General features: G+C 40.0%; 1 protein-coding gene across 3 annotated transcripts in view; it reads left to right on the forward strand.

Annotated features, from left to right (window-relative positions):
* The window catches only part of ADAMTS12 (ADAM metallopeptidase with thrombospondin type 1 motif 12), a 171716-nt gene extending 145224 nt beyond the window's left edge, over positions 1 to 26492 (forward strand). For 2 of the 3 annotated variants that reach the window (XM_083818566.1, XM_083818568.1), the window contains 7 exons: positions 6191 to 6401; positions 9171 to 10322; positions 15143 to 15295; positions 17371 to 17544; positions 19251 to 19397; positions 21375 to 21528; positions 23585 to 26492. In XM_083818566.1, coding sequence (XP_083674692.1) covers positions 6191 to 6401; positions 9171 to 10322; positions 15143 to 15295; positions 17371 to 17544; positions 19251 to 19397; positions 21375 to 21528; positions 23585 to 23820 — 2227 coding nt within the window. In that variant the 3' untranslated portion in view covers positions 23821 to 26492. The remainder of the gene's footprint in view (positions 1 to 6190; positions 6402 to 9170; positions 10323 to 15142; positions 15296 to 17370; positions 17545 to 19250; positions 19398 to 21374; positions 21529 to 23584) is intronic. The other variant, XM_083818567.1, reaches the window with a different exon arrangement.
* The last annotated feature ends 432 nt before the right edge of the window (positions 26493 to 26924 follow it).

A 26924-nucleotide genomic window follows, 5' to 3' on the forward strand; every position in this document is an offset into this window, starting at 1 on the left:
GGAACCCAGACAATATATACTTCTAGAGTCAATTTCCATATGTATTTTTATCTTAACAGAAGAATGACTGTAGTTGTGTGACCATCTAAGTAAGCCCCTATTCTGGTTTCTAGCAGGGCCATAACTACATGCCTAAGGAGGAACAGACAAGGCAGGCATAAATTATCTCCTGTTCTAATACTCTTAGAGTTTCCAACTGTTTTTAACTCGATGCATTTCCAGAGCAATGTATGCTTTCTCTCTGCAGTAATTCAGCCTCCCTCTGCAACTGTGAAACGTCTTTCATATACGTCTTCCTTTGCAAGAAGTTCCACATTTTTTATGCCCACTGTGTGGAGAACCACACATTTTATTTATTTTGAATGTGGCTCTTACCAGCTTCTTTTGGTCGCCACTAATTCTTTTAATAGAAGTGCTGACAGTGAATAGTAAGTTCCTATTCACCCTTCCCAGGCCACTTATTTTGTAGATCTGGTCTCTGATCCAGGCTGTGGTCCCAGCATGGGGTTTAGCTGATATTTACTTTTCCATGACATGTGTGTTATGTCTAACCCAGACAGGTAGTTACACGTAGAATCATAGAATCATTTAGGTTGGAAAAGACCTCTAAGATCATCAAGTCCAACCCTTAACCTAGCACTGCCAAGTCTACCACTAAAGCATGTTCCTAAGCACTGCATCTACATGTATGTTGAATACTTCCAGGGATAGTGACTCAACTGCTTCACTGGGCAGCCTGTTCCAATGCTTTACAACCTTCACCAATGCTTTCAGTGAAGAAAATTTTCATAATATTGAACCTAAATGTCCCCTGCTTCAACTTGAGGCCATTTTGTCTTGTCTCATCGCCTGTTGCTTGGGAGAAGAGACCAACTCCACCCTGATACAACCTCCTTTGAGGTAGCTGTAGAGAGTGATAAGGTCTCCCTAAGCCTCCTTTTCTCCAGGCCAAACAACCCCAGCTCCCTCAGCCACTTCTCATAAGACTTGTTCTCTAGGCCCTTCACCTTCAGACATCTCTGTCTGAAAAGCAAGTAGGCACTTCAAGCACACAAGATACTGTGGTTTGGTGGTTGTAAAGAAAATCTGAATGTTAGAGAAAGGTGTCCTGTACGGCACTATTTAGCACAACTGAGAGTTCATGTGAAACTGCCAAAGGACAGGTGTTTTGTAGTGAGAGGTGGCTAAATTCTGTACGAGAGCTGAGGACAGTGTCATTAAAAATGGCACTACTGGGAACCTTTGGTTGGAGCTGTAGCCACAAGACTGGAACTGCTAGATGATATCATGTTTCCCAACAGCAGACCAGTTTCTTTGTGGGAACATCCTGTCTGAAACAAGGATGCTGTCTTGCACAACCCTCCTATGATCTGCTGAATCCCGTGGATGGAAAACAGGCTACCACGCACCTATCTACTAGGTCACTAGCTCAAAATTAGATAATGTATCAAATGGTAGCTACAGGCAAAGAATAACATTAATGTTTGTAACTTGCACAAACCAGGTCTTATCTCATCAATCCATTTCAGGAAGTTAATTATAAACTGTTTAATGACAGGCTTCTGCAAAGTCCAAGTCTTAATATTATTCTTGTTTTGTTTCTTCCCCATGCTTCCTACTAAAAAAATCTGGGGCAATGCAAATATTTTAAATGTAGCAATACATGTGTGCCACGTGTTGACTAAGAACAAAATAAATATGGTTGAATAGTTGAGAGTTCAAACATGATACAGCTGCTCATGTGAAACTTCAGTGATGCTCCTCAGCAGGAGTGACTGTGGCGTGAATGTATGTGTTTTCCATACTACGCTATGGAATGAGGTTTCCAGTTATATGTTTCTTGGATAGGCATGGATTTTGCTCCATAGGTGTTCATGATAAAAATCAACAGATACTACATGAAGAAAAAGAGAGCAATTTTAACTACTTGTGCTCTGAGTAGAAGTTTTACCCTGCCCGTACAGAAAATTGCCTGAAGCGATTTTAACCTGACTACCCCCTTAAACAGAGGAACCGTAAATAGGATATTTTCAAAGTACTTGGGATCTCCTGCAATATCCAAATTGATCTGCTTCTTTACAATTTTATTGTATTGTCCCGCTTCTAAATTGTTTAGTAAACTTCAACAGCATAATAAGAACATAAAGTTTTGTTTCTACTATAATACTTAGACCAAATAACAGTGCCTTGTTGATAACGTGCTCTGCCTGGTGTTGTACAAGTATGTGTAGTGAAAGAAGACCGTCTTTCTTTAAAGAAATAGTGAGAGGGCAGGAATATTGAGCCCCATAGGATGAATATAGCAAACTTAGGTCCCAAAATCCCAACAGGATCCTCATTCAGCATACATCATCTAGGCATAGACAGACAGGGTTGTTGGGCTCTGCCTCAATTATTACAGACCTTGAAAACTCAGTATGATAGGAAAAAGAGAAGTCTCATTCCAGGCAGCTGAATGCCCCCTGGGAAAATCAGATTTTGTCCCTACCTCTGTCCCAAAATTGTTGTTATGACAGGCAAGTCACATAATTTTCAAAAATTCTTCTTACGTGTATGCTCTTCATTTTCTGGATGCATGATTGGGTGCTGCTAGCTGGACTGTAGAAGAGCTGAGCACTCACAGCTGCAGTGGAAAATCTACTGAAGTTATGCTTTCACCATACAGGCTGCTCTCTAGTTTGAGAGCCTCAGGAAAATTTGTGCTCACACAAATTAGTTACCCAAATCATACACTTCATTTGTTTGTGAACACAATCTTTCTGTGCCATGTCTGCCTGTGGAGATAAGACAGTCCTGTCACTTTGTAGGGACAAGGTGATGCATTAATATTGAAGAGCCACTCATTTGCTGTAGTAGGAACAAGTATTAGACAAACTCCCATCAGGCTTCAGTTTCTACCAACTTGTCACACCACAATCAGCACAGCTACCTACTAGTTTTCTTCCCCATATCCTTTTCTTTGCCAGGCATCTCTGTGCATGTGATTGAGGAAAAAAAAAAAAGGCTTGCTTATAACCTGCCCAAATCTAAGTCTGTCTGGCAGTGCCCTCCACTCTCTAGCTTACAGCTGGGAGGACTGACAGCTTGGTCATCTCAGTTTAGAAGCTGGATGTGTGGATCTCAGATTGCTGTGTCAATTCTGGCTGTGTGCTCAGCAGCCACCTCCAGTTTCGGTGATGGCTCTGCAGTGTGCAGACAGCAGAAGCTCCTAGATGACTGGTGTTTTGTCACTCAGGTGCTGCTCCCTTTTGTGCAGTCCAGGACCTGCTTTGGAGCACCCTGTAATAGAACAGACAAGCAGATGGTAAATGTTCTTTCCTCCTTGCTTTGCCTGTCTTCGCCTTCTGCTGGGACACTGCAGTTCAGAAGTCTTCAGTGGGGACCGTGAAGAGCCAGGCTGTATTTCCATGTTAAGTTTCTCATGACTGAGTGTCCTGGTTTCAGTTAGGACAGAGTTAATTTTCCTCCTAGCAGCTGGTAGGGTGCTATGTTTTGGATTAGGATGAGAAGAGCGCTGATAACATGCTGATGTTTTAATTGTTGCAGAGCAGTGCTTACACCAGGCCAAGGACTTTTCGGCTTCTCGCTCTGTCCTGCCAGCGAGCAGGCTGGGGGTGCAGCAGGAGCTGGGAGGGGACAGACCCAGGACAGCTGACCCAAACTGGCCAAAGGGGTATTCCATACCATCTGACGTCATGCTAAACAATATATAGGGGTGGCTGGCCGGGGTGGGGGGCCGGCTGCTCGGGGATAGGCTGGGCATCGGTCAACGGGTGGTGAGGAATTGCATTGTGCATCACTTGTTTCGTACACATTATTAGTAGTAGTACTATTATCGTTTATTATTATTATTATTATTATTTTCCTGTATTAATAAACTGTCTTCATCTCAACTCACAGGCTTCACTTTCCCGTTTGTCTCCCCCATCCCAGAGAGGGAGGGGGGAGGGTGAGCGAACGGCTGTGTGGTGCTTAGCTGCCGGCCGGGTTAAACCACAACACTGAGTGTTTAAGACAGGTGCATATGCACCAGAATGGAAATAAGAAAAATGCACTATTGGGATCTCCAGTTACTGATGAGAATAAGCTTTTAATAAAAGCAAGTTTTCTGAATTGTGTGTGGTGAACAAGGTGGTGGTTAATTAACTAATTGACTCATCAGTACCATCTGCTACCTACATTGCATGAGGAAGGGTTCAGTGGAAAAAGTTACATGATTAAAAGTAGTCCATGAAGATGCAATAGGATACAATCTTAATTCTGGGATTTCCTAACTTCAGAGAATTTATTTTCTTCAGTGACTTTTTAAAAAATGTTTTGTGTTTGCTAGCTTGTTAATAATTTACCATTACTGCTGGTGAAGATAGGTTCTGTAGGAAACTGATAATTTAGTGCTAAGAATTCAGTACTTAAACTTGCAAACTGCTGAACTCTCACTCAGAGCCACGTGAAAATAGTGAGGGAGGGGGTGTCAGCTTAGCATGTTTGTAACTTGAAATATGTGATCTGGTTCCATTAAAATTAATAGGGCAATTCACATACTTCAGATTGCATTTGTGCCAAAGCATCAGCTGTTTACAAGATACTAGAGATGATAAAGAGAATTGGAGAGAAGATGCAAGAGATGAAAACAACCCTGAAATGACTTGATTAAGGTTATGATAATATCTTTTTCTCTTCTTTTTTGCCACATACGACTGAGGTGCACTTTGTTTTTCTTTTTAACTGGTTGTTAGCTTTCTTTTGTTATTTGTAGAAACCTGAAAGAGCAAGAAACACTCCAAAGAAAGGCAGAAGGAGATAATTAATTTATTCTTTTTATTACAGCAATGTCCAGAGGCCTCATACAGGGCTGTGGCTGTGGGTTACCATTCTACCGCGTGCCCCAAAGGGCTTATAGTGTAATTTAAAAGGAAATGCAATATATATTCATAAGTAAAGAGAAGGAAGGTGTAGGTACCCCAAAGGAGACCAGATGGTTGCACAAATGAGCTGTGTGTGTAGCTTGATTGCTCTGAGCCTTTTTTTTTTTTTTGGGTGATTATGAGTAGATATCAGTGCCTATCATTGCCTTCCAAATGAGTGACAGCTTATTAACAATTGAAGAATAAATTAATCGGGAAACAGAGAATGAAAGTGGAAAGGGGAGAGGGAAACCGAAGAAGCCACAAACCAAAGAAGCCAGAAATGCAGTAAGATGGAAGAGAAAGCAAGAAGATTGTGATAGATCCAGATGAATGCTAAAAACTGCAATAAAACCTGCCATGGAACTTTGATGTGTTTATCAGAATGGGTTTATTTTGCTCTAAGTTCATTGCCCTAAAAAGGAGGGGAGAAAAAAAAGATGGTAATTTTGGGTTTAAGCCCAAAACATTTTTTTTGCCTTTTGTCTAGAAAAGCATATTTCTATAGGGAAATTCATATTTCTGTAAAAGCAAAATATGTAATAAAATATATGTCCCTGGTGGGGTGTGTATGTGTAAGGCTTTGGCATGACTTCAAAACTCAGGAGCAATTTACAGTGTCTAAGGAGCATTTTTAGTCTGGAGTTCACAGCTGAGCTAAGTTGCCTATATAGCAGCTTGGAACTGTGTTCTTGCCTAGGGTACTCCAAGCTGCACTGGAAAACACTGCTCTGAGATGAAATATTTAATTTTCATTTTGTAAAGCGTTACACAGTATGCCATGGAAGACCATCTGTAATCAGGAGAGAGACACAGAAGGGGCTTGTTTTTACTTTTGAATGGAAAAAGTACAGAAAAGGCCGCTGTAGTACAGACCACCCAGCTAGGACCAGAGATATAGCAATGCTGGGCACTAATCCTGCAGGGGTGCAAGCAGCATAGCTCTGACTGCAAGCAACATAGCTTCTGGTCTTCTGATGTTATTGCCTTGCTGCTTGCCCTTGTGGAGGTTGTTCAGTGCCAATGCCAGTTTGAACACTCCTGCAACACTGGCTGCATAGACATGTGTGGTGGTCTTTTCCACCTAGCTGTTGTAATTACACACCCTCTGGTGATTCTGATTTGTTAACTCTTTCTGTATTATTAAGGTAATAATAAGCAGATAATATGATAGAGTAAAAAAAATAACTAAGCTTCCTAGCAGTTACTCATAGATGTGAAGGAGTATCTTTAATGTGCTGGTTATGGATTATTTTCTGTAATGTTTCGTATCCCCCATTTTTCAGATGGTGGGCAGGAGAATGGCAGAAATGTTCGACAACATGTGGCCCAACAGGACAGAAGAAACGAACTGTACTTTGCATCCAGACAGTGGGATCTGATGAGCAGGCATTGGCTGTCACAGAATGCCAGCACCTACTTAAACCAAAGACCCATCTGTCATGCAACAGGGATGTCTTGTGCCCATCTGACTGGACAGTGAGCAACTGGACTGAGGTAAATTCATGTCACCTGTAGCATTAAATGTTTGTTTTCTGTTTTTTATTTTTTCAAAATGACCTGTCATAATCAATAGAGAAGACCAATGATCTGTTTTTTTTTTTCCCTTATTTTTTAACGAGTCTTCACAAGAGGAAAAAAAAAGCTGTACTGTTTGCTGATGACCTCAACAAGTGCTGTGTGTGAGATGTTTCTGAGGTTTTGGCTTGCTTGGTACCACAGAACAGAGCATGTTTGCATGCACAGAATTCTATGGAATACTCATTACTGCTGTGAAACAGATGGGGGAAGGCTCCATGTCATGTCTACAGGGATAAAAAGAAACTTTTTTATAATTTTTACATTTATATCTCTTTTACATTCATATCTCTGTCATTTTTTGCAGCAGCATGCAAGCCTTTTATTTCTAGTATTAGTCTGAAGCTCATATTAACACTAGAATATCTGTGCACCCTTCAAGTGTTAATTAAATATTGTGCAGTTATTTCATTGACAGCTCATGAACTGCAGAATGTGAGGTGGTCAAGTTAATGACTGCAAAATAGTAAATTTGTCTAAATATACTAGAACAGATTCTGCAATATATGCTAGTATTAATTGGGAGCACTTGTTTTCTGTGCTCTGTCCTACTTCTTAATCTGTGGAAGGACCTCGCGCTTCTTAGCTTTCTTTAGATTATGTTGCTGGTACCTGCAGGTGCTTCCCAACTTCACGTTCCGTTGGAGCCCCAACATATTGAGCAGTCTACTTCTACATGAAACCTAAAAATACACCAAGATACATCTTTTGGGAGGAAGAAATAGGTTTTGAGTCATGTGAAATTTTTAAATTGTTTTGTTCTGATACAGTGAGATTTGCTTTTGTTTAACCTCACAAACAGGCAGTTTTGTTGTATATACTGAGATAAGAAAGTGTAACTGATAATCATGAAAACAAATGCATAACAAATATTTCCATTTCAGATGTCAATAAAATTGAAGTTTAACAAGTTTTTCAAAACTTCCATTTTTAAAAACTCCACTGCCTTCTTTCTCCTATTTCATTTTTTTTTTTATCAAACTCACTAATGAGCTTGATAGCAGATTCAGGATAATGAGCTAGTAGAATTTTATGATGGTTTTATTCACCTGCAACAAAATGGGGGGGTTGAGTATGGGCTCGACTATTTCTCCTGAACAAATGGCAACATTTTCGGGATGTTTGTAATTGGAGAAAGTTTTTTTTTCGCTGGTAAATTTGAGAGAGAGATTTTATACAGGCAAAACTTCCTTTTACTCTGAACTTACCTTGCTGTTAGAAGATCATTCTGTATCTTAAAAACTGAACATGCTTAATTAGGTAGATAATGAGGATGAAGTGTTACAGCCATTCTGGAATCTCTTTTTAGTTCTTGGCTGTAATCTAATGCAGAGGTTTTCAAAGCTAGTTCTGGGAGAAAGACACACATTGTCCCAAAAAGCTAATGAGGTTAGATGTTCTTTTTAATTTACCAGAATGCTGATCTTAATCATACAGGTGGCAAAGTAAGTTTGTTGTATTTCTGTGGAAGCAGCAACATGGTGCCAGCAGTTACTGTCGTCCTCAGCAGGCAAAATCCATTACTGCCAGTCTCAACAACTTCAGAGGTCAAATTGAAGCTAATGTAAACTTGCATAGCTCTGAGTACACTAAATATGCTATATTGCTGGAAGTGCAAGGAGGACAGGCAGAATGTCTAATGAAAGTGCCTACTCTGCTTTCCTCCCTGTGCCTGTTGCTGCAGAGCTGATGTTAGTGTACAGGTGTTGGCAATGCAGGAAGTACCAATAACACAAGGTCACAGGCGTTTCTACTGCTCCGTGACCTAGACTAGCTCTAAGAAGGGTTAGATAACCCAGGGATTTTAAAGTGCTGGCAGTATGAGTGTTTGTAATTGTGCTGAGCACCTGGTTTAGCTCGTCAGGCTCCCTTGCATCCAGAGGAGACTTTCTTCAGCAGGTTATATGTAACATCACCATTAATAACCAACCCGTCAACCAGCCTTGGTACTTCAAACTGGAGAAGTACGTTGAAATTTCAGAAAGTCATCAGGGGAGTGACAGCTGCTAAACTTGTGGCTGTACCTGTGGGGCTGAGGATAAGGAACATCATTGAAAAAACGTCTCCTTAACTTCCAGCACACTTTGCACATGATAGTGCTCCCATTTAAACAGAAGACACATGGGTTATTTACTTGTAATAGTCCAAGTCCAATAGGAGAGATGTGAACAGCCCTGGCAGCAAGTGGTGGTTGCATTAAGACTGAATGAAAGATCCATTTCATAAAGTCAGCAAGGATCTAGGAGTTGCAGAAGTCATCACAGCAGGTTTGTGGCATCAGGAGCAGCCAATAGTGAGCCAGACAGATGCTTTTGATGGCAGCTTTTTCAGTCTGTTTTTTATATTTTTGGTGGTAAAGGTGTTGGCTAAACAACTTTTGTGATTGTTTCACAGTAGAAATCAAATTCTAGCGTATTTTTCTAGAATTCCATATTTTTTCTTTATCAAGTAGTCTTTTATCACTGATGTTTACTCAAGGTGACATTTACTCTTCTAAAAATTTGGCAAAAGCTCCATGATAACAGAAAATCACTAAAATGAAGGGCTTGTTCCTCAGGAAAAAAAGAAAATTTGTCATTGATTATTTGCAATGATTCTTCTTTATTGAAGAGAGCTGCCAGTTGATACTTAACTGACTTGTACAACAGAATGAAGAGAGGTATTGTATTAATTCTGTTTCTTCTGCAGTGCACCGTTACTTGTGGTGGAGGGATTAGGACTCGTAACGTTACTTGTGCCAAAAATAACCATGAGCCATGTGATAGTTCCAAGAGACCAAACTCTAAGGCCCTGTGTGGTCTTCAGCAATGTCCTTCTGCTGGAAGATTTCTGATACCCCCACTGGCACCCAGAAGAGGAAAGATCATAATCAGAAAAACAACTACTAATCCCAAACGGAGTCGTCCTAACAGAATACCCATACCTCTACCAAGCCCAAGGTTCCATACAACAACAAAAACACCCAATCCTGAAAGTGTAACTCCCTATTTGCCTACGTCCTCTGGTTTGGATAATGTCTCTGAAAAAGAAGGAACAACCAGCAAAACATTACAAAATAATTTTGTTGGATCAACTGATGTTTACAATTATCCTGTTGTTTCTACTGAAAATAGTTCACATCAAAATACTACTTCGTGGCCTTTTCATAATAGCTCAAGTACCAAAATTATAAACCATGCTGAAAATGTTTCTGAAAGTGAGCCAGTTTCTGCTGTAACGGGTGAGGTGCAAAAAAGTGAGTACACTCCTGTCTCCTCTTTTACCAGTAGTCCAGAAATAAGTTCCAGCTATGATTACTTAACCGAAGAATCTGATGATGTTGATGGGTCAGTAGGAGGCAGTGGGAAACAGATTGATCGCCTTTACAGCACAGAACACGATCCTGAAATCACAACCAGGAGCACAACGATAGGTACTAGCTCTCACATCCTTCAGAATGAGAGTGTGACTTCTCACCTCCCCCAGGCATCTCTTCCCCAAGAGCCTTCTGCGCTCCTTCCTGTTAGCAGAACAGCACAAGGGCTGGCGTTTCCAACACCAGCAAACTCTATCAGTCTGCAAGTCGATGTGCCTGTCATAGAAGTAACTACCCAAGAAGCATCTGTTACAGTAATGCCCACAGTGTTTGGTAATGTACTGAGAGACCAGACTGACAACAGAACAGAAATACTGCTTCCTGACAACATAACCTCCAGTACACAATCGTCAGCTCTTGAGCGTGCTACCAGGAACCAAAGTGCATCCGAGGGGGTTTTGACGAATGTCACAGAAAGTAACCACCTAATAACATCCAACAGTTTGCCTGGTGATGCCTACTGGATAGTAGGGAACTGGAGTGAGGTAAGTTATTTTTAACTTGCAAGTAAGTAGTGGAGAGCGTGTCAGCTCTCTGAACCACTGTTGAGGAAATAAATCTTGCTTTGTCACAATTATCTGACATGAATAGCATAAATTCAAATGAAATATTAGTATAAAAAATGGGTAACAGAACTTGGAGCATCTAATATTAGGTTGCTTAAATAGAATGTGTCTGTTTATGGATTCTGCAAAACTATGCATAGCTCTTCCAGGGACATGACATTCAGGGTTGACTGTAACCAGAGATACCTCAAGAGCTTTGTTTTAAAGCATAGCAAAAAGATAAGCTATTAGATGAATCCTGGAGACACCAAATGAGTGTGCTTGTATTTCCAAATAAGTACATAATTCAAGTTAGCTGTAGATACACTACTGTGTTCTAACCTTTGCTTATATATCATTTCTCTCTAATTATGTGTGTTTCCTAAGTTAGTACATGACCAGGGTCATGTAGGTAAGCTAGCTTTATTACTATATAAAGCACATTGATATCATGGTTGCTGAAACATATTTTTAGTTGGCTATTAACGGATTTTTGTGGTGCATTTCTATCTCATACCACCATCAGTGTTTGTATCCACCATTAAGCAAATGCCTCCCAACTCAGAGCAACATTCTGCCTGGTAAAACCAGTTTGAATCTACAAAGTCAAGATAAGAATGTTAGTCCAAAGTTAAACTGGTATATCTGGGCCATTAATTTGTCCAGCACATGTCCACAGAGAGACATTGTAATGCACCATTCTGCACCATTCTTAGAAGTTTAGGTGATCATATGTTGGAACTGGGTTGAAGCAGTAGTAAACATGAAGCATTTTGTCTGGTTGGCATAAAAATTAAAATTGTCAGGCCAGTGGCTTTGGTTGTTACAGTATCTTTGGATACAATAGCTGATAATTGCAGCATTAAGCTATGTCTTGTTATTTGAGGGTAGAAATGAGCAGGTTTTGTCTGCATTAACGGCTGTGCCAGAACGAAGTTGGATCGAAACAGGTGTTAATATCCCGTAATACTACTAATGAAAGCTCTGGTTTCCTATTTGAGTAAATGAGACAAGTACAGCTCACAGGGAGTTTGAAAACTCTTTTGAGTTGTTAAGCATTTGGAAGATGTTTTAGAGCACCACTTTCAAACTTGTCTCAGTTTCCTAGCTTTTCAGAAAGAAGTTTTCAACTTTGTGAGCATAACTCTTACCTTGCAAGTATATCATGTGCTAAATCGAGCAGGTAGAGAACTGTGCTTCCCAGACTTGGATATCTCTGATCATTGCTGAATGGTTATAAAGCTTGAGTAACTTCTGTTTTCTGTGCAGGAGCAATATAAATTGTGGAGTTTGCGATGGTCTTTCAAAAGTACTTACAATCTTTTGTATTGTGCTATTGACTTTCCTTTACCAATACATATAACCATGCTTTTTGACAGTCAGGTTTCTGTGCTGCTATCTTGCTGTGTTCTGAGATAGTACTTATTCAGGGGGGTCAGGGATTGTGGAGGGGCAAACATACCCATTTTTGTTGATGTTCTTCAAATCATAATACCTGAAGTGAGAGACTTTGGTATCCGAACAAGTTACTTAATTTTTTTGATGGCCTTTCTTTGATTGCCAAGCTAAACAGTACAGCTGAGGGTCCATAACTGGAAGCCTTGTTGCACTGAGCATAGAAAAACTAGAATGGTTTGGTTTGGAAGAGATCTTAAAGACCACCTAATTCCAATCCCCTGCCATGGGCAGGGAACCTTCCACTACACCAGGTTGCTCAAAGCCCCATCCAACCTGGCCTTGAACCCTTCTAGGGATGGGGCATCCACAGCTTTTCTGGGCAACCTGTTCCAGAAGGATGTGGATCTGTTAGAGTGGGTCCAAATGAGGGCCATGAGGATGATCAGAGGGCTGGAGCACCTGTCCAGTTAGACAGGCTGAAGGAGCTGGGGATGTTCAGCCTGGAGAAGAGAAGGCTCCAGGGAGACGTCATTGCAGCTTTTCAGTACTTAAAGAGGGCTTATAAAAACTATGGAGAGCAACTTCTTGCTTTAGCATATAATGATAGGACAAGGTGGAATGCTTTTAAACTAAAAGAGGGATGATTTAGATGAGATGTCAGGAGGAATTTTTTTACTCAGAGGGTGGTGAGGCACTGGCACAGGCTGCCCAGAGAAGTTGTGGCTGCCCTATACCTGGAGGTGCTCAAGACCAGGTTGGATGAGGCCCTGGGCAACTTGATCTACTGGGTGGCGTCCCTGCCCAGTGGCAGGGGAATTGGAACTAGATGGTCTTTAAGGTCCCTTCCAACCCAAGCCATTCTACAATTCTATGATCACACCCTTAGGACCTCTCATCAGTGGTCATCAAGCCGTCGACAGTGGTGTTCATTATGGCCCCAGCTGACGCATGGCAAATAAAATGGAATAATTGCTATAGTTTGTGTGTGTGTGTGTGTATGTATATACATACACACACACGTACACACACATACACGTCTGTATATATATATTACTGTTGGGATTAAATTTATCTTGTTTTGTAACCATTTAATTTCGATATTTGATCTGTGGACCACTGTAAAACTGGATCCCTTAATACAATATTATTATTTTCAACAGATGTTCTCAGGTTTTTTTGGTGTATATATATATACCCAAAGCTTTATATATATAAAAAAGGTTTTTCCTAAATGTAGTTTTTTTTACATCTTTTTAAATTTCAGTTTACTGTTTCCTTGAGATTTTTCTACTTCTCAAGACGTTTTTGAATTTAGATTGTGTCTTCCAGTGTTCCTGCCAACTCTCCCAACTTGGTGTCATCTGCAAAATTTTTAAGTGCATGCTCTCCTTCATGACTCAAGTATTTAATGAAAATACTGAAGAAAGCTTGGCTCTGGACAGAGACCTGCAGGGCCACATTTGAAATATCTTTTTATTTTGATGTCGAATCACCGAGGAGCACTTTATTATAGTTTTTTTATTAGATGTCTATTGTAATGATTTCACTTGGATCATATTTCTATCATTTGCTAAAAGAGCAATCATGTCAAAATGCATCATGTTGACTGGCTCTCTTTTTTTCATTAAACCAGGTACCCCATTTGTTCTTGAAAGGTCCATGTTGTCTGCTGTATTGCTTTGTCATCATTGTTACCGTATACCATTTTGGTCTTGATTGTTTAATATTTTGCTTTTGTATCTTCTTATGAAGTTAGGCTGTGTGTTCTTAGTCCACAGATCTGTCTTGTTTTCTCAAAGGTAACTTGAAAGGTGTTCTTCTCTAATCCTCTGGGACCTTCTCAATCTTCCGTAATTTTTAAAAAATTATTCTCAACAGTTCAAAGGTTATTTACGAACACCTGAATGGCTATTGTGGTATGGTCAGTAAATTCAGCTTTGCAGAACTGATAAAAACAATTTGAGGATACTTAACACATCTCAAATTACTATTTTTAATATTTTAGTGATCTTTTGCTGTTTTGATTCAAGCTGCTGCTTCTAGTTAAAATTAACTTTATGTGAAGCCTGGCCCACTTAATTTCTGCTGTCTGGCTATGGTTCTGAGCAACTGGCTATAGGTGGTCCAGCTTGAGCTGGTGGATTGGACAAGATGACCTGCAGGCATCCTGTCCTATCCTGTGATTCTGTGAATGTCAGCTATTACATTTCTCATGAGATGAAGGACTTATATTTCCCCATGCAGACACCTTGATTCTAACACTGACAGAACCTTTTCTTATTGTTCCTTACTTATAATTCATTTTTAGTCTGCAGTTTTCTGACTTTGTGTATTTTTGTCCTGTTTGGCAAAAATTGTTTCCTGTTTTTCGATGACTTATCTTGAAGGCCTTGATATTTCAATACCACCATATTCTATGTAGATGAATCTCCTGCTATCCTGTCTGTCTTTCTACTGTTACTGTAATGCACTTGATAAATTTCATAACTGCCAGTATTCTGATGCTTCTTTGCTCCTTAGGGTATGTCTGTACTTGTAAATTTTACCGTAAACCACACAGTAGAAGTTGCTCTCTTCATTATTTGGTGGCCTAATCCAGGATTATTTATGCCATTTCTCATGTCGGCTACAGTATGCTTGGCATGTGTTGGATTTGACTCTATGGATATAGTTCACTGTCCCTCACATTTTAAGGCAGAAAAATGTAAAAGGGGGGTCTCCAGTCACTTTTTACCTCTTTACAGGGGCTTTTTGCTGAAAAGCAGGCACTCACTCTTGGGAGCTAAACTGGTACAATCCGTGTCCTCTTACCTCTGATATTAAAGCTGTCCCACAGTTTTGGAAACACTTATCCACTCTCTGGATTCATCTTTCTAAAAATCGTTTTACTGTGGAGTTTTCCCAGGAGTCTCTCACAATTTGTTTCAGGTTTTCAGCATCATGTACTCAATTTGCTAAATATCTCATTAGCAGTGTTAGAGATAGAGAGGGAACAATGACAAAGATTGGATGCAATGACATTTTGCCTTAGATCCCCAAAGATGAGAGAGGGAAACATTGGAACAGCTGGTACAGATTTAGAATGTCTCAATAAGCAGAAGTTTGCCACAGTATAAATCAGAATGTTTGCATGCTGTAAAGCGGAATTGGTATTTTCCTAACAAAGCAACAGAAAGCCCTGCTTTGTAATTTAAAGTAAGACAGGTAAATTTAAGTCTTCTTAAGTCATCTGTACAGACTTCTCAAATAACCTAGGCTATCTAAAATGGCTCTAGATGTTTTTGTTCAGGCACCTGAGTTGTTTCCAGAATGATTTACTAACCTCGAGTTTTCCCCTTGGGCTTTCCTCTGCCCTTGGCCAGTGCTCTACCACCTGTGGAATGGGAGCTTTCTGGAGACACGTGGAGTGCAGCAGCAAAAATGCATCTCACTGTCAACACACAAAACAGCCCGATCCTGCTAGAAAATGTTATCTCCGCCCATGTGCTAGCTGGAAAACAGGAAATTGGAGCAAGGTAACTTCATTTGGAGAGCTGCGTTTGAACAGTAAGCTTGCTAACTTCAAAGACTAGGGATTTCTAAATACTTCATTTTTAAAATAAGCATTTACTTAATGAATGCATACATGATTCCCAGTTGACCATCCAGTGCTAATTTCCTGACTAAGTTATTTATGGAAATGCACCTGCTGTGAATTTTATTCTTCCTGTGGGGGGGTCATGCTCATTAAATCTTGCACCTAGAGCTAACGCAGGGCTCATGGTCCATGTTTTGTGGAGATCCTAGGGCAAAGCTCTACATATTTGCAAGTGTTTCTTTTTGATCTCTGCCTCTATAGGCATATCCTGATTTTAATAAGGAGGTAAAAAATTTGGGAGAGGGACTTGGCATGCTGCTGCTCACCTTGGCCAGTGTTTACTCATTTCTCACATGGAATGGTCTATTCCTTGTTCATTTAACTTATAATTTTTGTAATTTAGAAAAAGAGAGAGAGAAAGAAAGAGGGAAGGAAAGAGAGAAAAATGTAATGGGGAGAATGTCTGTTTTGGCTAGGGTCTTTTTTAGCCCTAGTTACGTACAAAGGTCTGGGCAACACACAGAAAAGTATCCAAGTGGATACTTAAGTGGTTAAGTGGAACCCAAGGAATTGTGTTTGAGTTCTTTTTTGATATTGTAAGGTGCATGATGAACACCTGGAAGGACTTCCATGACTTCTTGAAGCTTATTATGTTTTGTCTTCATGCTGTTTAAAACTGGGGCATCAAATAGTGAGCTATTTTTCAAGACTCAGAAGAGGAAAAACTGCAAAATTCTGTTTGAAATAATGTTGCTTTAGGAAGGGATAGAAAGACAGGTGTCTCAAACTTTCTCAGTCACTTATCATTTTTGTAGACAGTTTTGTTGCCATTGGACTAGAGGGCAGATTTATGCAGAGAAGAGTCTGCAGAAAAGATTATAGTTACAAAACCCAGGTTATATTATAGAGCTTTTTGACATCGAACTGATTTGTACTTGAAATACGTGCTTGTGTAGAAAGTCCAGGCAAGGCCATAACCAGACTTAAACCTTCAAAATTGATTTTAAATGATGCACAGACATTCTGCGGTCCTATTTCAAGCAAGACATATTTCACCTTCACTCTTCCTTTGTAAAAGTTATTGCTCTTGCAACAAGTAGGTGATGGTTGTGTCACAAAAAGTAGCTAGAAATCAAATTTAATGATAAAATATTATGGGAAACAAATGTTTTAAAGCCTCAGTCCAAGAGGACACTTTGAGATAAAAGGCCTTTCCTAGTGGATTTCTGTTGTGTAAGCCATCCTTATTTTACAGCAATTGAACTATACAAACCTAACTACAATTTCATATATTAAAATGGGTATTTTTTGTTTGCTTTTGCAAGCAACAACTCTTTCTCTCATTACTTGTTTCAAAGATTTTAAGGCAACTTACCACAGCAAGACGGCTGTATCCCACTGCCAATGTAGTAAATCTTTGTGTTCTCTTCCTCTCATCTAATTCTTCCCCTCTCCTAAAGGAAAGGTGTTTCAAACTAGGTCTTATAGTCTAAGTTTATTACCAAATACAATTTGCATGTGTTTTCAGGCTGCTGTGTACTGAGTTTCTTGCACAGTCAATTTTGTCCATTGTTTTTATTCAGAGGGGCAGAGACTTCTGTGAACAAGAACATGGATGCCCCTTTCACCCATCCTCCGACTCCCAGGGGAAGTAGGATGTTCAGTTTTCTTGTTCAAATCAAGAATCATTATTGATGTAAACGAGAATGTTGCAAGATAACAACTAATGCCACACTTGTAGAAGTTAAAGCTAATCTGTGGTTATTCAGTGACATTGGCAGAATTGGCTTTAATTCTGGATGAAGACAGAATAGTTAAATGTGTATTTGTCCTTACCCTTAGGGTAGCAAATTCATTTCTTCCTGAGCAGCAGGAGAGGCTGTGGTATTTGGGGATGGAAGCTGGTACTGATGCATGAGGCACTTTGAGCAAGCTCTGGGGATAAAGGGGAGACTGGAAGGGCTCAGCTGTTGGCATCATTTGAAGAAGTGCCCCTTTCTGTTTTGTTTACAGTGCTCTGCTAACTGCAGCGGTGGTTTCAAGACCCGAGATGTTCAGTGCATCGACATCCGTGAAAAGCGACTTCTCAGGCCTTTTCACTGCCAATTACTTGGATATAAACCACAAGTCAGCACCAGTTGTAATATGGAGCCTTGCCTGCAGTGGCATGTGGAGGCCTGGAATGAGGTACTGGTCTTTAAAAGAGACTTTGGGAATGAGCTATTAGCTGTCATTTAACAGTGGCAGTATGTCCCACGCTGCTAAGTAAACTTCCGCAAAAAGGAAAACACACAGATATTGCACTTAGAGACACTGCAGTCTTTGTGTGTGCTTAGAGCAAAAATCATCATAGATGTTAGAAAGACTTCCCAGAATCATCCCTAGGATTGCGTGTGTTACACAGCTGTAAATTACCTTACCCTGAAACAGAGAAGCAGATGGCCTGGAAGATGAAGTAGATTTGTTAAAGCTATGCTGCTGGATCAGTAAATGCGATTCATTCAAACTTTTCCCTTTTGCTGCCATTGTAATGTTGCTTTCTCATTATGATCTATTTGTCTTTATGCTTTTTGGGGCTGGAATTTTATGGGCCAGAGGCTGAGATCAGACATAATGTAAATCTGATTTTGGGGTGATTTGGGACTTAGTGATTTAAATTTGTACCAACAAACTTTCATAGGCAGCCAGGCACATATTTATGTCAGCTAAAGCACGTAGGCTGATTATCTTCGAATGTTTGCTCCCAATAAAAGCAGCTCTGGAGGAAGTGCTGCAATGTTTGTGTCATTATGGACCTGATGCTTTTAGATTTTAAGGGAGGTGATCACATTGCTTCTTTGTCACTGACAAGTCCCACCTGCCATAAGAAGTAGGAGACATCATCCTGTGTGCAGGATGTGGGTTTACTGTCAGAGCAGGCAGCAGGGGGTAAATAATAAGAGTAACCAAATGATTGTGATGAATTCATATTTTGCCACTTAAAATATTCTATAAAAACAGTTGTCCAACCTGGCAGTTGTCCTCAAGTTGAGCATACTGGGTAGAATTGGGTTGAAAAGGTTCATTGATTAGATGCCAGCTCTGGTCCTCTGTCCGTAGGGATGCAATTCCTCTGAGGACAGGAACAATGCATTATTCAAATTATATCTGGCACCTTATTTCACATTAGACTACAGAATCTTTTATGTATTTCAGGCAGGCTCTACTGCAGACCTAATGAATAGTAGTAAAAAATCAGTTGGAAAGTAATAATAGAAAAGGGACAACAGAATGCTTAAAAAATAACCCTGATACTGTCTTTGTATTATGCTTTTTATTGCCATTCTGCAGTTAATTTATTGTTAGCACTGGGTGAATTTTAATGTCCCCAACCACCTCATAAAAATGAGGTGTTTCATCCCATGAACTTTTACTGTCTTCTGTAAATATTACAGATTAATCCTGCAGGCACATGACTTAGAATCTCACCTTTGTTAGAGAAATTACTGTTTCTGGTGGTGTTGCATGAGCAGTTCTGCGTTGCCTGTTCTGTGTTGCTACTTCTGTGCTGTCTTATTACTTGCATTAATATATGTCAGGAACAGCTTTCTCCCAAGTATTTTGGACCAGTAATGGCTTCTTCCCTGTCTATTTCCAAGCATATGATTAAATAAATTTCTCCCTGCAGAGCTTTTCTTCTCATCTGGGTTATAAGACTTGGTATGTAGGCTAGCCTGTACATCTTTCTAGATCAAAGAAAAAAAAATAAATTATATAGGTCCATGACATGCTTCCTGTTACCTGTGTATCCACATTTCTACATGAAGAACGCTTTGCTTGTCTCTATGGTCTGTTACTGGGTTCTCATTCATTCCCACCTCTCTCCTCATGGGTTTGTGCATCTCTTGTGTTAGTGCTCAAGAACATGTGGTGGTGGCCAGCAAAAGCGACATATCTACTGCCCAAAAGAAGGCAACTGTGACTGGACAAAAAGACCTGATGCCATTGTACCATGTAACAGGCAACCTTGTACGCAATGGATTAACCAGACATGGGGCCCGGTAGGTTTCCACTCTTTGTTGCTGTATTTGTTTTCATGACTTGGCCGTATTTGGTAGTATTTAAATTGTTGCTATTATTTAAAGATTAAACAATGTGTTAAAGCAAAAAAGGGAGGAGGGATCAGGCAGACAATTAATTATCTACTTGTCTGTGAACTTCAGTGCCCCTGACAGGTGTAAACTCTTATGCACATCTAGAGCTACTATGGGAGATCTCTTGAAAATATTACCAAACACTTCAGAGCCAGCCCCAGTTCCTTCAAGTGATCGACATTGTAGGGATGATTCTTTTTCCTTTTCTAACAAAGAATGAGTTACCATTGATATTCTTCCCTTATTCATTTGAAATTTTCCACTGAAAGAGACTGATAAATTCAATCATGTTCTGTTAGATACAAAGTCAGGTAAAATTTCAAAGAGACAACAAGACAGTCTTTACAGAGGAAGGGAAAATCTTGAATTGCTAATAAAAGTCCCTGACACAAACCTAGCTGAGTCCATCCTAGCACAGCTAGCCTGTTTGATCTGTCTGTGCTTTCAGAGCCTTTCCAGTCATTGTGATGTTTCAAAGCTTGGGAATTGGAGCAGGGGAGAGGGCAAGCAAGGAGGCAGAGGGGGGAGCCAGGAAGGTATCCTGAAAGCAACTTAGTTGAATACTGGAATTGCCCACACAACCAGAAGTTTTGAATTTTGACAAATAGCCTTCCACTTTGGATTCTGGGAATCTAGCTGATGAATATGGTGTATATATGTTTGGAGGACCTTCCAGTAACTGCAGTACATGCTATTTATAAAGAATCTGGTGTATCTAATAAATCTTTCCCTCCAGTTTCCTTTGTAAACCTATTCATACATTACAAATACTCCTCATAATAGAAGAGAACATTGAAAGAACACCAGAAGCCAGGAGCCATAAATAAGTAAATACTGGAGAGTCATTTGATACAGAAAATGTAATTAGGGTTGTTTTTTGAGAGAAAGGCTTCAGATGGGATATTAGAGTAATGTAATGGTTTCAACTCTGACACTTAAACATGGAAGTGAAAGCAACTGAATACCAGAATGTATAGCAGCTACTTTACTGATTTATTAATCCCATTTATTATACTTTATTTAAAAAAAAAAAGTTTTAAACATTAAAGTTGCAGAAAGAATATCTAAGGTCTCTTTATGTACTTCACACTAATAATATTGTCTCTTATGGATAGAGGTACAATATAGATAGGATGATCTGCAGCAAAATTAAAGAGCTGCCAGTCATGTCTTCATCTCTTGCACTTCATTAGCTGGCATTCTATATCAGTTGAACTGTTTTTTCTTGCTGGCCACTCTTTATCTGAAGAGAATAAGAATTTAAAATTCAGTGGAATTCTCATAAGCTCTGGGATGAAGAATTAAGTGAATTTTCAGAATAGTAAAGCAACATGGTTTGAAAATGTTCTATTACGGCCATCTGTCTGTAGTCAGAACAAGCAGCTGGTGGTTGTTTTGCTGTCGTAAAGAAAGGGTAGCCACAGTGCAAATGTCACCAAAGAAAAAACTTCTCACTGAGCTTTTCTGAAATCTTAAGCTCAGACATTTCTAGACCTAACATTTTAATTGACAGAGATTATTCATGTTTAATACAACTGGTGAAAAAAACACGGGAAACAAAAATTGTCAGTTTGCAATACTAATTTGGATTACTACTCTCTATGTAGCTTTTGCATTTCTGTAGAAAACAGTCCTCTCACCCTGCTTACACAATCCAAGATGCTGTATTTGTTCTATTTCCCTGTCCACCGTATCCTGACAAATCTTGCCACAATGCACCATGGAAATGTCTGTATGGAGTATGAAGCACACAAAGTATTTTATTGTCATTGGTTCTGTATCATACAATGTTTTTAGACTTCTATCACATTACAGCTCAAATATTGGCATATTGCACAACTTCTACTTAAAAGACTTGTATATGTTTTTAAATGACTCTTTCAGTGCACTGTTTCCTGTGGAGGGGGCGTTCAGCAAAGAACTGTGAAGTGCCTGAATACAGAAACTAACAAAACTGAAGATGACAGTATGTGTGCAGATAAGCCCAAGCCAACAGAGCATCAGAAATGCAATCTGCAAGAGTGCAGGAAAAGCACAGGTATGATAATACACCCATGGCAGATGGTTTCCAAAGAGCTCTTTGTTCGTGCTGAGGTCCTGCAAAGCTGGGAACTGACTCAATCTATCAGCTTGTTATGAGTGCTACAGGCTTGGTATTTATAGGTTAGCCTAACCTGCTACTGCTCAGCCACACTACTGGCAGAATCATGTTGTTATGTTCTCCGGCCCTTCTGGCCTTGTGTTGCTATGATGGGGAATACAGTTCTCTGAGCATGCATCCCTAATTTGTGATGCTGCTGCAACTAAATGAATGGGTCTTCCTATATTGACTGGCTTTAGGTAACTCATAGGCTGCTTTAAGTGCTGTGGTAGGAAATACTGCAAGTCCAAACAGATGACTTTTCTTCAGACAGACACCCCTATAGGCACTGCAGATTCTGGGCTGGGAGTACAAGTAAGCAAAGTGAAAAAGATACTGTAAGAAAAATCTGACTGGCAGTGAACCCAGATACTCCCTTGGCACTATGAATTCAGTGATCCCCAGAGTGAAACTATCTCCAAAATGAAGAGGTGGAGAGAATGAAACTCCCACAGATGATAATTGGCCAGAAAAAAAAGGAGTGAGGTGGGGGGCAGAGAGGGTGGAAAATTACAGACAAGTTCCTTTATCCCTGTTTGTGACAAATATGAAGTGGAGGAATACCTGAAGCTCTGTAGTCTGTGTACAGCAGTATCCAACAGGTACCCTAAGGTTAGCACAGTGACAGCTCAAATCCCTTCTGGAAGAGCCTCCAAAGACGTTTTGGAGGAGGATTCTTCCCTCCTAGCAAGTTAGCAGTAAGGGTGCAATCTGGTGATTGACGAGGTTAACTCCTGAGGGCAGTGCAGATCTGGTTATGTGCTTGAGAGTGATACAAGTTCCTTTGCTCCTCCTGCTGTTCACGGATCTTTACCACATGTTTTGCCCTAAGGTTGAACTGGTTTGCTTATCTGCTATCCCCTCCGTGTTTGGAAAGACAGACTCAGGTAAATAGTACCTACACAGATTAGTTACTTCTGTAAAGAAGCCAATATAACATAGGAAGTATCCTAGTGGGCAGACCAGTGGTCCATGCAGCCCAATACTTTGTCTCCAGCAATGGCATTAGGAGGTACCACTTAGGGAAAGTACAGGAGCTTAGTCCTTCTCTGTGGTTCATTTCACTGGTATTCCTCCAGCACTCCCAACTGATATATTAGGGCTATTAAAGGCATCCTAGCCTGCTTCTTTTAATTTCCATTTATGGACCTTTTTCCACGAATATGTTGCATCCCTTTTTGAATCTACAATGCTGTCTGCTTCTGCCACCTTTTCTGGCAGCAAGTTCCAGCATTTCATAGCCTGCTTTGAAAAGAAGTCCTCATATCTGTTGTAAACCACTTTCTACTGGTTTCATTGTGTTTCCCTAGATCCAGTGTTGAGGGATATGTTGAACAAATCCTGCATTCAACTAACCCACCGCCTTTCTGCTTTTGCAAAGTTTTGCCTTCTCTCAGCCATCTCTCCTCACAGCTCAGGACCCCCATTTTAGTAATGCCTAACCAAATCTGACATGTCTCAGTTTATTTAAGCTACTACAGCCCTATCAGCACCTTACTACTGATATTAGCAATCCCTGTTTATGCTCTTCCTGCCTGCCCTGCATTTCTCTGTAGCACACTGCAGCTTGTTGGGCTTGTTTTAAATGCACGGTTACAAGAATGTCAAAGTGCCAGACACAAATCATTGTTACTGAATCTCTGTGGCAGTTCTTAAAAGCAGAAATAGTAAAGTGAGAAACATCAACCAAGCTCTGTCTGCTGCAAAAGTAAACCCTCACTGAACAATAATAAAAAAGTGCTGTATTTTCCAAGGCAGAAGGTCATGTGAAGTTTAATAGGAACTTTTCACTTATAAGTCCTAAAATTTCAGGAGGCTTGAGCTGACAAGTAATACAAAGGAAGAGAAAGTTGTCCTAAGTATGAGCCTTAACATACGTGCAGTTTAAGATTCTTGAAATGCTGATGATTTGTCAGCAAAATATAGCTAATTCTTCTCATCTTCTCCACCATAGGCCTACCCTGCAGCAAAGACCAACTGTCGGTCCACTTCTGCCAGAGGTTGAAAGGCATTGGCAAGTGCTTGGTGCCATCCATACAGACTCAGTGCTGCTCCACGTGTAGTCATCCCCGAGTTCGTAACAAAGCAAGATATTGGGATCAGCGAGGCCTCAAGCAACAAAATTATACTAAACCTAGAAGAAAATCACCTCAAAACCAAGAAAACAACAACCAAGCTGCTCAGCACTAGCTGCTTTTTATCTAGTTGATTTGGATGGGGCTTCTGTTTACAGGTTTTGTTTCTTCATGTTTTTTCTGAACCGTCTAACGTATGTGGAAATCTGTGATCATAACTGGGAAAACACATTCCTTATGGTTATCAGTCCTAATGTACTGCTTCATTTTTTTATCTGTAGAAGTCCAGAATTTGTAACATTATTTGCAATGTGCAAGCGGTTAGTACTTAGGCATGCATAGAGGCTATAGACAAGCTTGGAAGAAGGTTGTTTTTTGTTTTTTAATGATTGTTTTGCTTGCTCTTCCTTCCATCTCTTTTCCAAAACTCTCTTTAAACAGCAGCACCACTTACTCAAGAGTGCTGAGTGAAGGTGGATGATGGGGCAGCCATTCCCCTGTGCTCACTCACTTTTCTGTTCTTTTTTTTTTAAGAATCAAAGTGAGGTGTCAGTGTTTCTCTAGATTGTTTGCTCACTTCAGTTGTTATAAATACAAAAGCAGAGTTTTATAATAACTGATTATGGTGTGTAGGCTGATCTGAAATGTGTTTTTTAAAAGAAAACTTCTTCATTTAGTACTTGACTGAACATCTAAAGGATACCTCAGAAATAGCCTGTCCTGGCCAGTTTTCTCCTGCTTCAAATGTCTTGCTGTAATGTAAAAAAAAAAAAAAAAAAAGAAGCCCACCAAATCTGGAATGTTAAGTTCCCAGATATGCTTTAAGCAACATTTATTGGTACCATGAAAGCAAAGCTGTTTGCATCTACCACCTGAATAAGCAGATATATAATTCACACAGGTAATCAGTGACAGTTCTGTCATTTAACCCAGTATTTCCTGTAGAGCATAAACCCACATCCACATTACTCTAATCACCTCACTCACAGCAAACTTCATCCCCCCGCCATGCAAATCCTTGATCATAGTGAAGGTGATGACATCTGGGATTAGGAGCCTGAGACCCAGAGTATCTGCATAGCTCTGGACCTCTGGCATTAGGAAAGCACCAGCCAAATAATGTTTTGAATAGTGTGTTATTGAAAATGGCAGAACAACGCTTAGGGAGACCAGACTAGACCCTTTGAAGGAAAGCTGGGCATTTTCAAAAGAGGTGGACAGAGTCTGACATTTAGATTCCTTTGAAATTCAGTAGGAGTTGGACACCTTGACTCTTTGTGCTCTTTTGAAAATCATGGATTTACTCCCTAGCCACCTAACGATTTGAGATTGTAATACAGGGAAATGTCATATTTTATGCAATGTAGAGTGAGATACATAGCCATGAATCAAAGTGTCACTATGGTTACAGAGTTATGATTAGCAATAGTTGTATTTCTAGACAGTCTTTTATAAAAGTTAATAGAAATGTTTGGGCCTGACTATATCGTATTAACCTAATGAAGACCACAAGTCTAATTGTCCTTTTTCATAAGTTTGTGACCTTTGGCTAAGGGCTCACTTCTTCACTTGAAGTCTCTGGGAGTTCAGGATATGCAGCATGGTAAGGTTAGATTTACTAACCCCTGCGATGGCAATGTAACCCCAGTTATAGGTGCTGATAAAACTTAAAATCCACTGATAAAAAAATGGTGCTAGTATAAATTGCTGCAGGCGTTGACTTACAGTGGTGCATGTGCATGCGTGGGTGTACACAGCCTACATGCACATTCTCTTAAAATAATACATATCTATGGTGTTGCTGGCCAATGCCAGACATACTGCTTTTTCAGTATCACAGTGTGCTTATGTCCTTTTGAGGTCCTGAATGGCTCCTGGCCCTCTGAGCAACAGAAGTCAGATTGGTTCTTATTCCGTGGGACACAGAAGAACGGAATCATGCGAAGGAGTGGAGGGGTCCCATCTGCTATTCAGAAAGCATTTAAGCAGGGTTTGGCCCCAGGCTGCATTGTGTAAAGCAGAGCCTGTACAGCCAAGTACAGGCAGTTGTCTGATGGCCAAGCAGCCTAGACTGGTGGGAATGCAAAGTGGAGGTCAGCAAACAGCCATCAGGCTTGTGAGCTAATGAGAAGAGAGCTGACTGAGTGGAGGTAGTGCAGGTGGGAGGAAAAGTGCCTGGGAGGTTGTGCCTTCCACTGCTCTTTGCAGCACTGGTGGAGTAAAACCATTTCTGGCTTCATTGTTTTCTACAGGAGGCTGTTATTTCATTTGAAATGGATAAAAGTGAGTAAGTGATATCAAGGACTTTAATTAAAACAATCTTTCTACCCAGGGAAGCACAGTCAGCACTGTTGCTCAGCTTAAAACTTTAGGGAAAAGACTGTGACAACACGAACCGTTTTAATAGGGCAGTGCCACTGCTGTATTTTACATAGGTTTTTACATTGCACTCATCAGCCTAATATCTCCTCTATGCTAATAGTATTTGCAAACATCTCTGCCATCCATTAGCAAGGTTCCTTTCTTATGACATATCTCTTTTTAAGTAAAGGTGGATTTATGATCCTAACCCAGATGGTTGCTATTCTCAAAACTGAATAGAGTATTAAGTGCTGAGGCATGATATCATTGTATCATCACATTAGCCTAAGACACTTCAGCTTCAACAGGTTGTTCAGGAAAAATGTGTATTTGTCACATTCACTGCTTGTTCTAATATTTCAAGTTTTAAAAAGCAAACTATGATGACATATTTGTTTCAAGCTTCAATAAATGGCATTGCTTATATCTGATGTCTCTGGTATTTTGTTTCCAGTGCAAGAAGATTCATAAAATGGAATTACAATGAAAAAAAAAAAAAGAAAAAGAAAAAACAACAAAACACTAAGACAATATCTTCCTGTGCTTTCTATCTAATTATTCCAGCAGAATCCTCATCATTAATATATTTTGATGCTTGATACTCCAACATAAAAGAGACCGTTAAGAGAGGGAAAATGTGGCAGAATAAATCATGGTACTAAGTTAATTCCTATGAAATATATGACATCTTACCTCTTGAGATCCAGCAGATGTACCTTAGCTCCCTGGCAGCAGATGTATGTATGTATGCCTACCGTGGGAAGTGTTTGTTTTCTTGAGGGGTTGTTTGCAATGTGCTCATCCCACCCTTGCTCCCAAATCCTTTCAATACTCAAGCTTTGAAAGCACTGCTGATTC

The sequence above is a fragment of the Anser anser genome (genome assembly GCF_964211835.1).
Source record: "Anser anser genome assembly, chromosome: Z".
In the NCBI taxonomy this organism is placed as follows: domain Eukaryota; kingdom Metazoa; phylum Chordata; class Aves; order Anseriformes; family Anatidae; genus Anser; species Anser anser.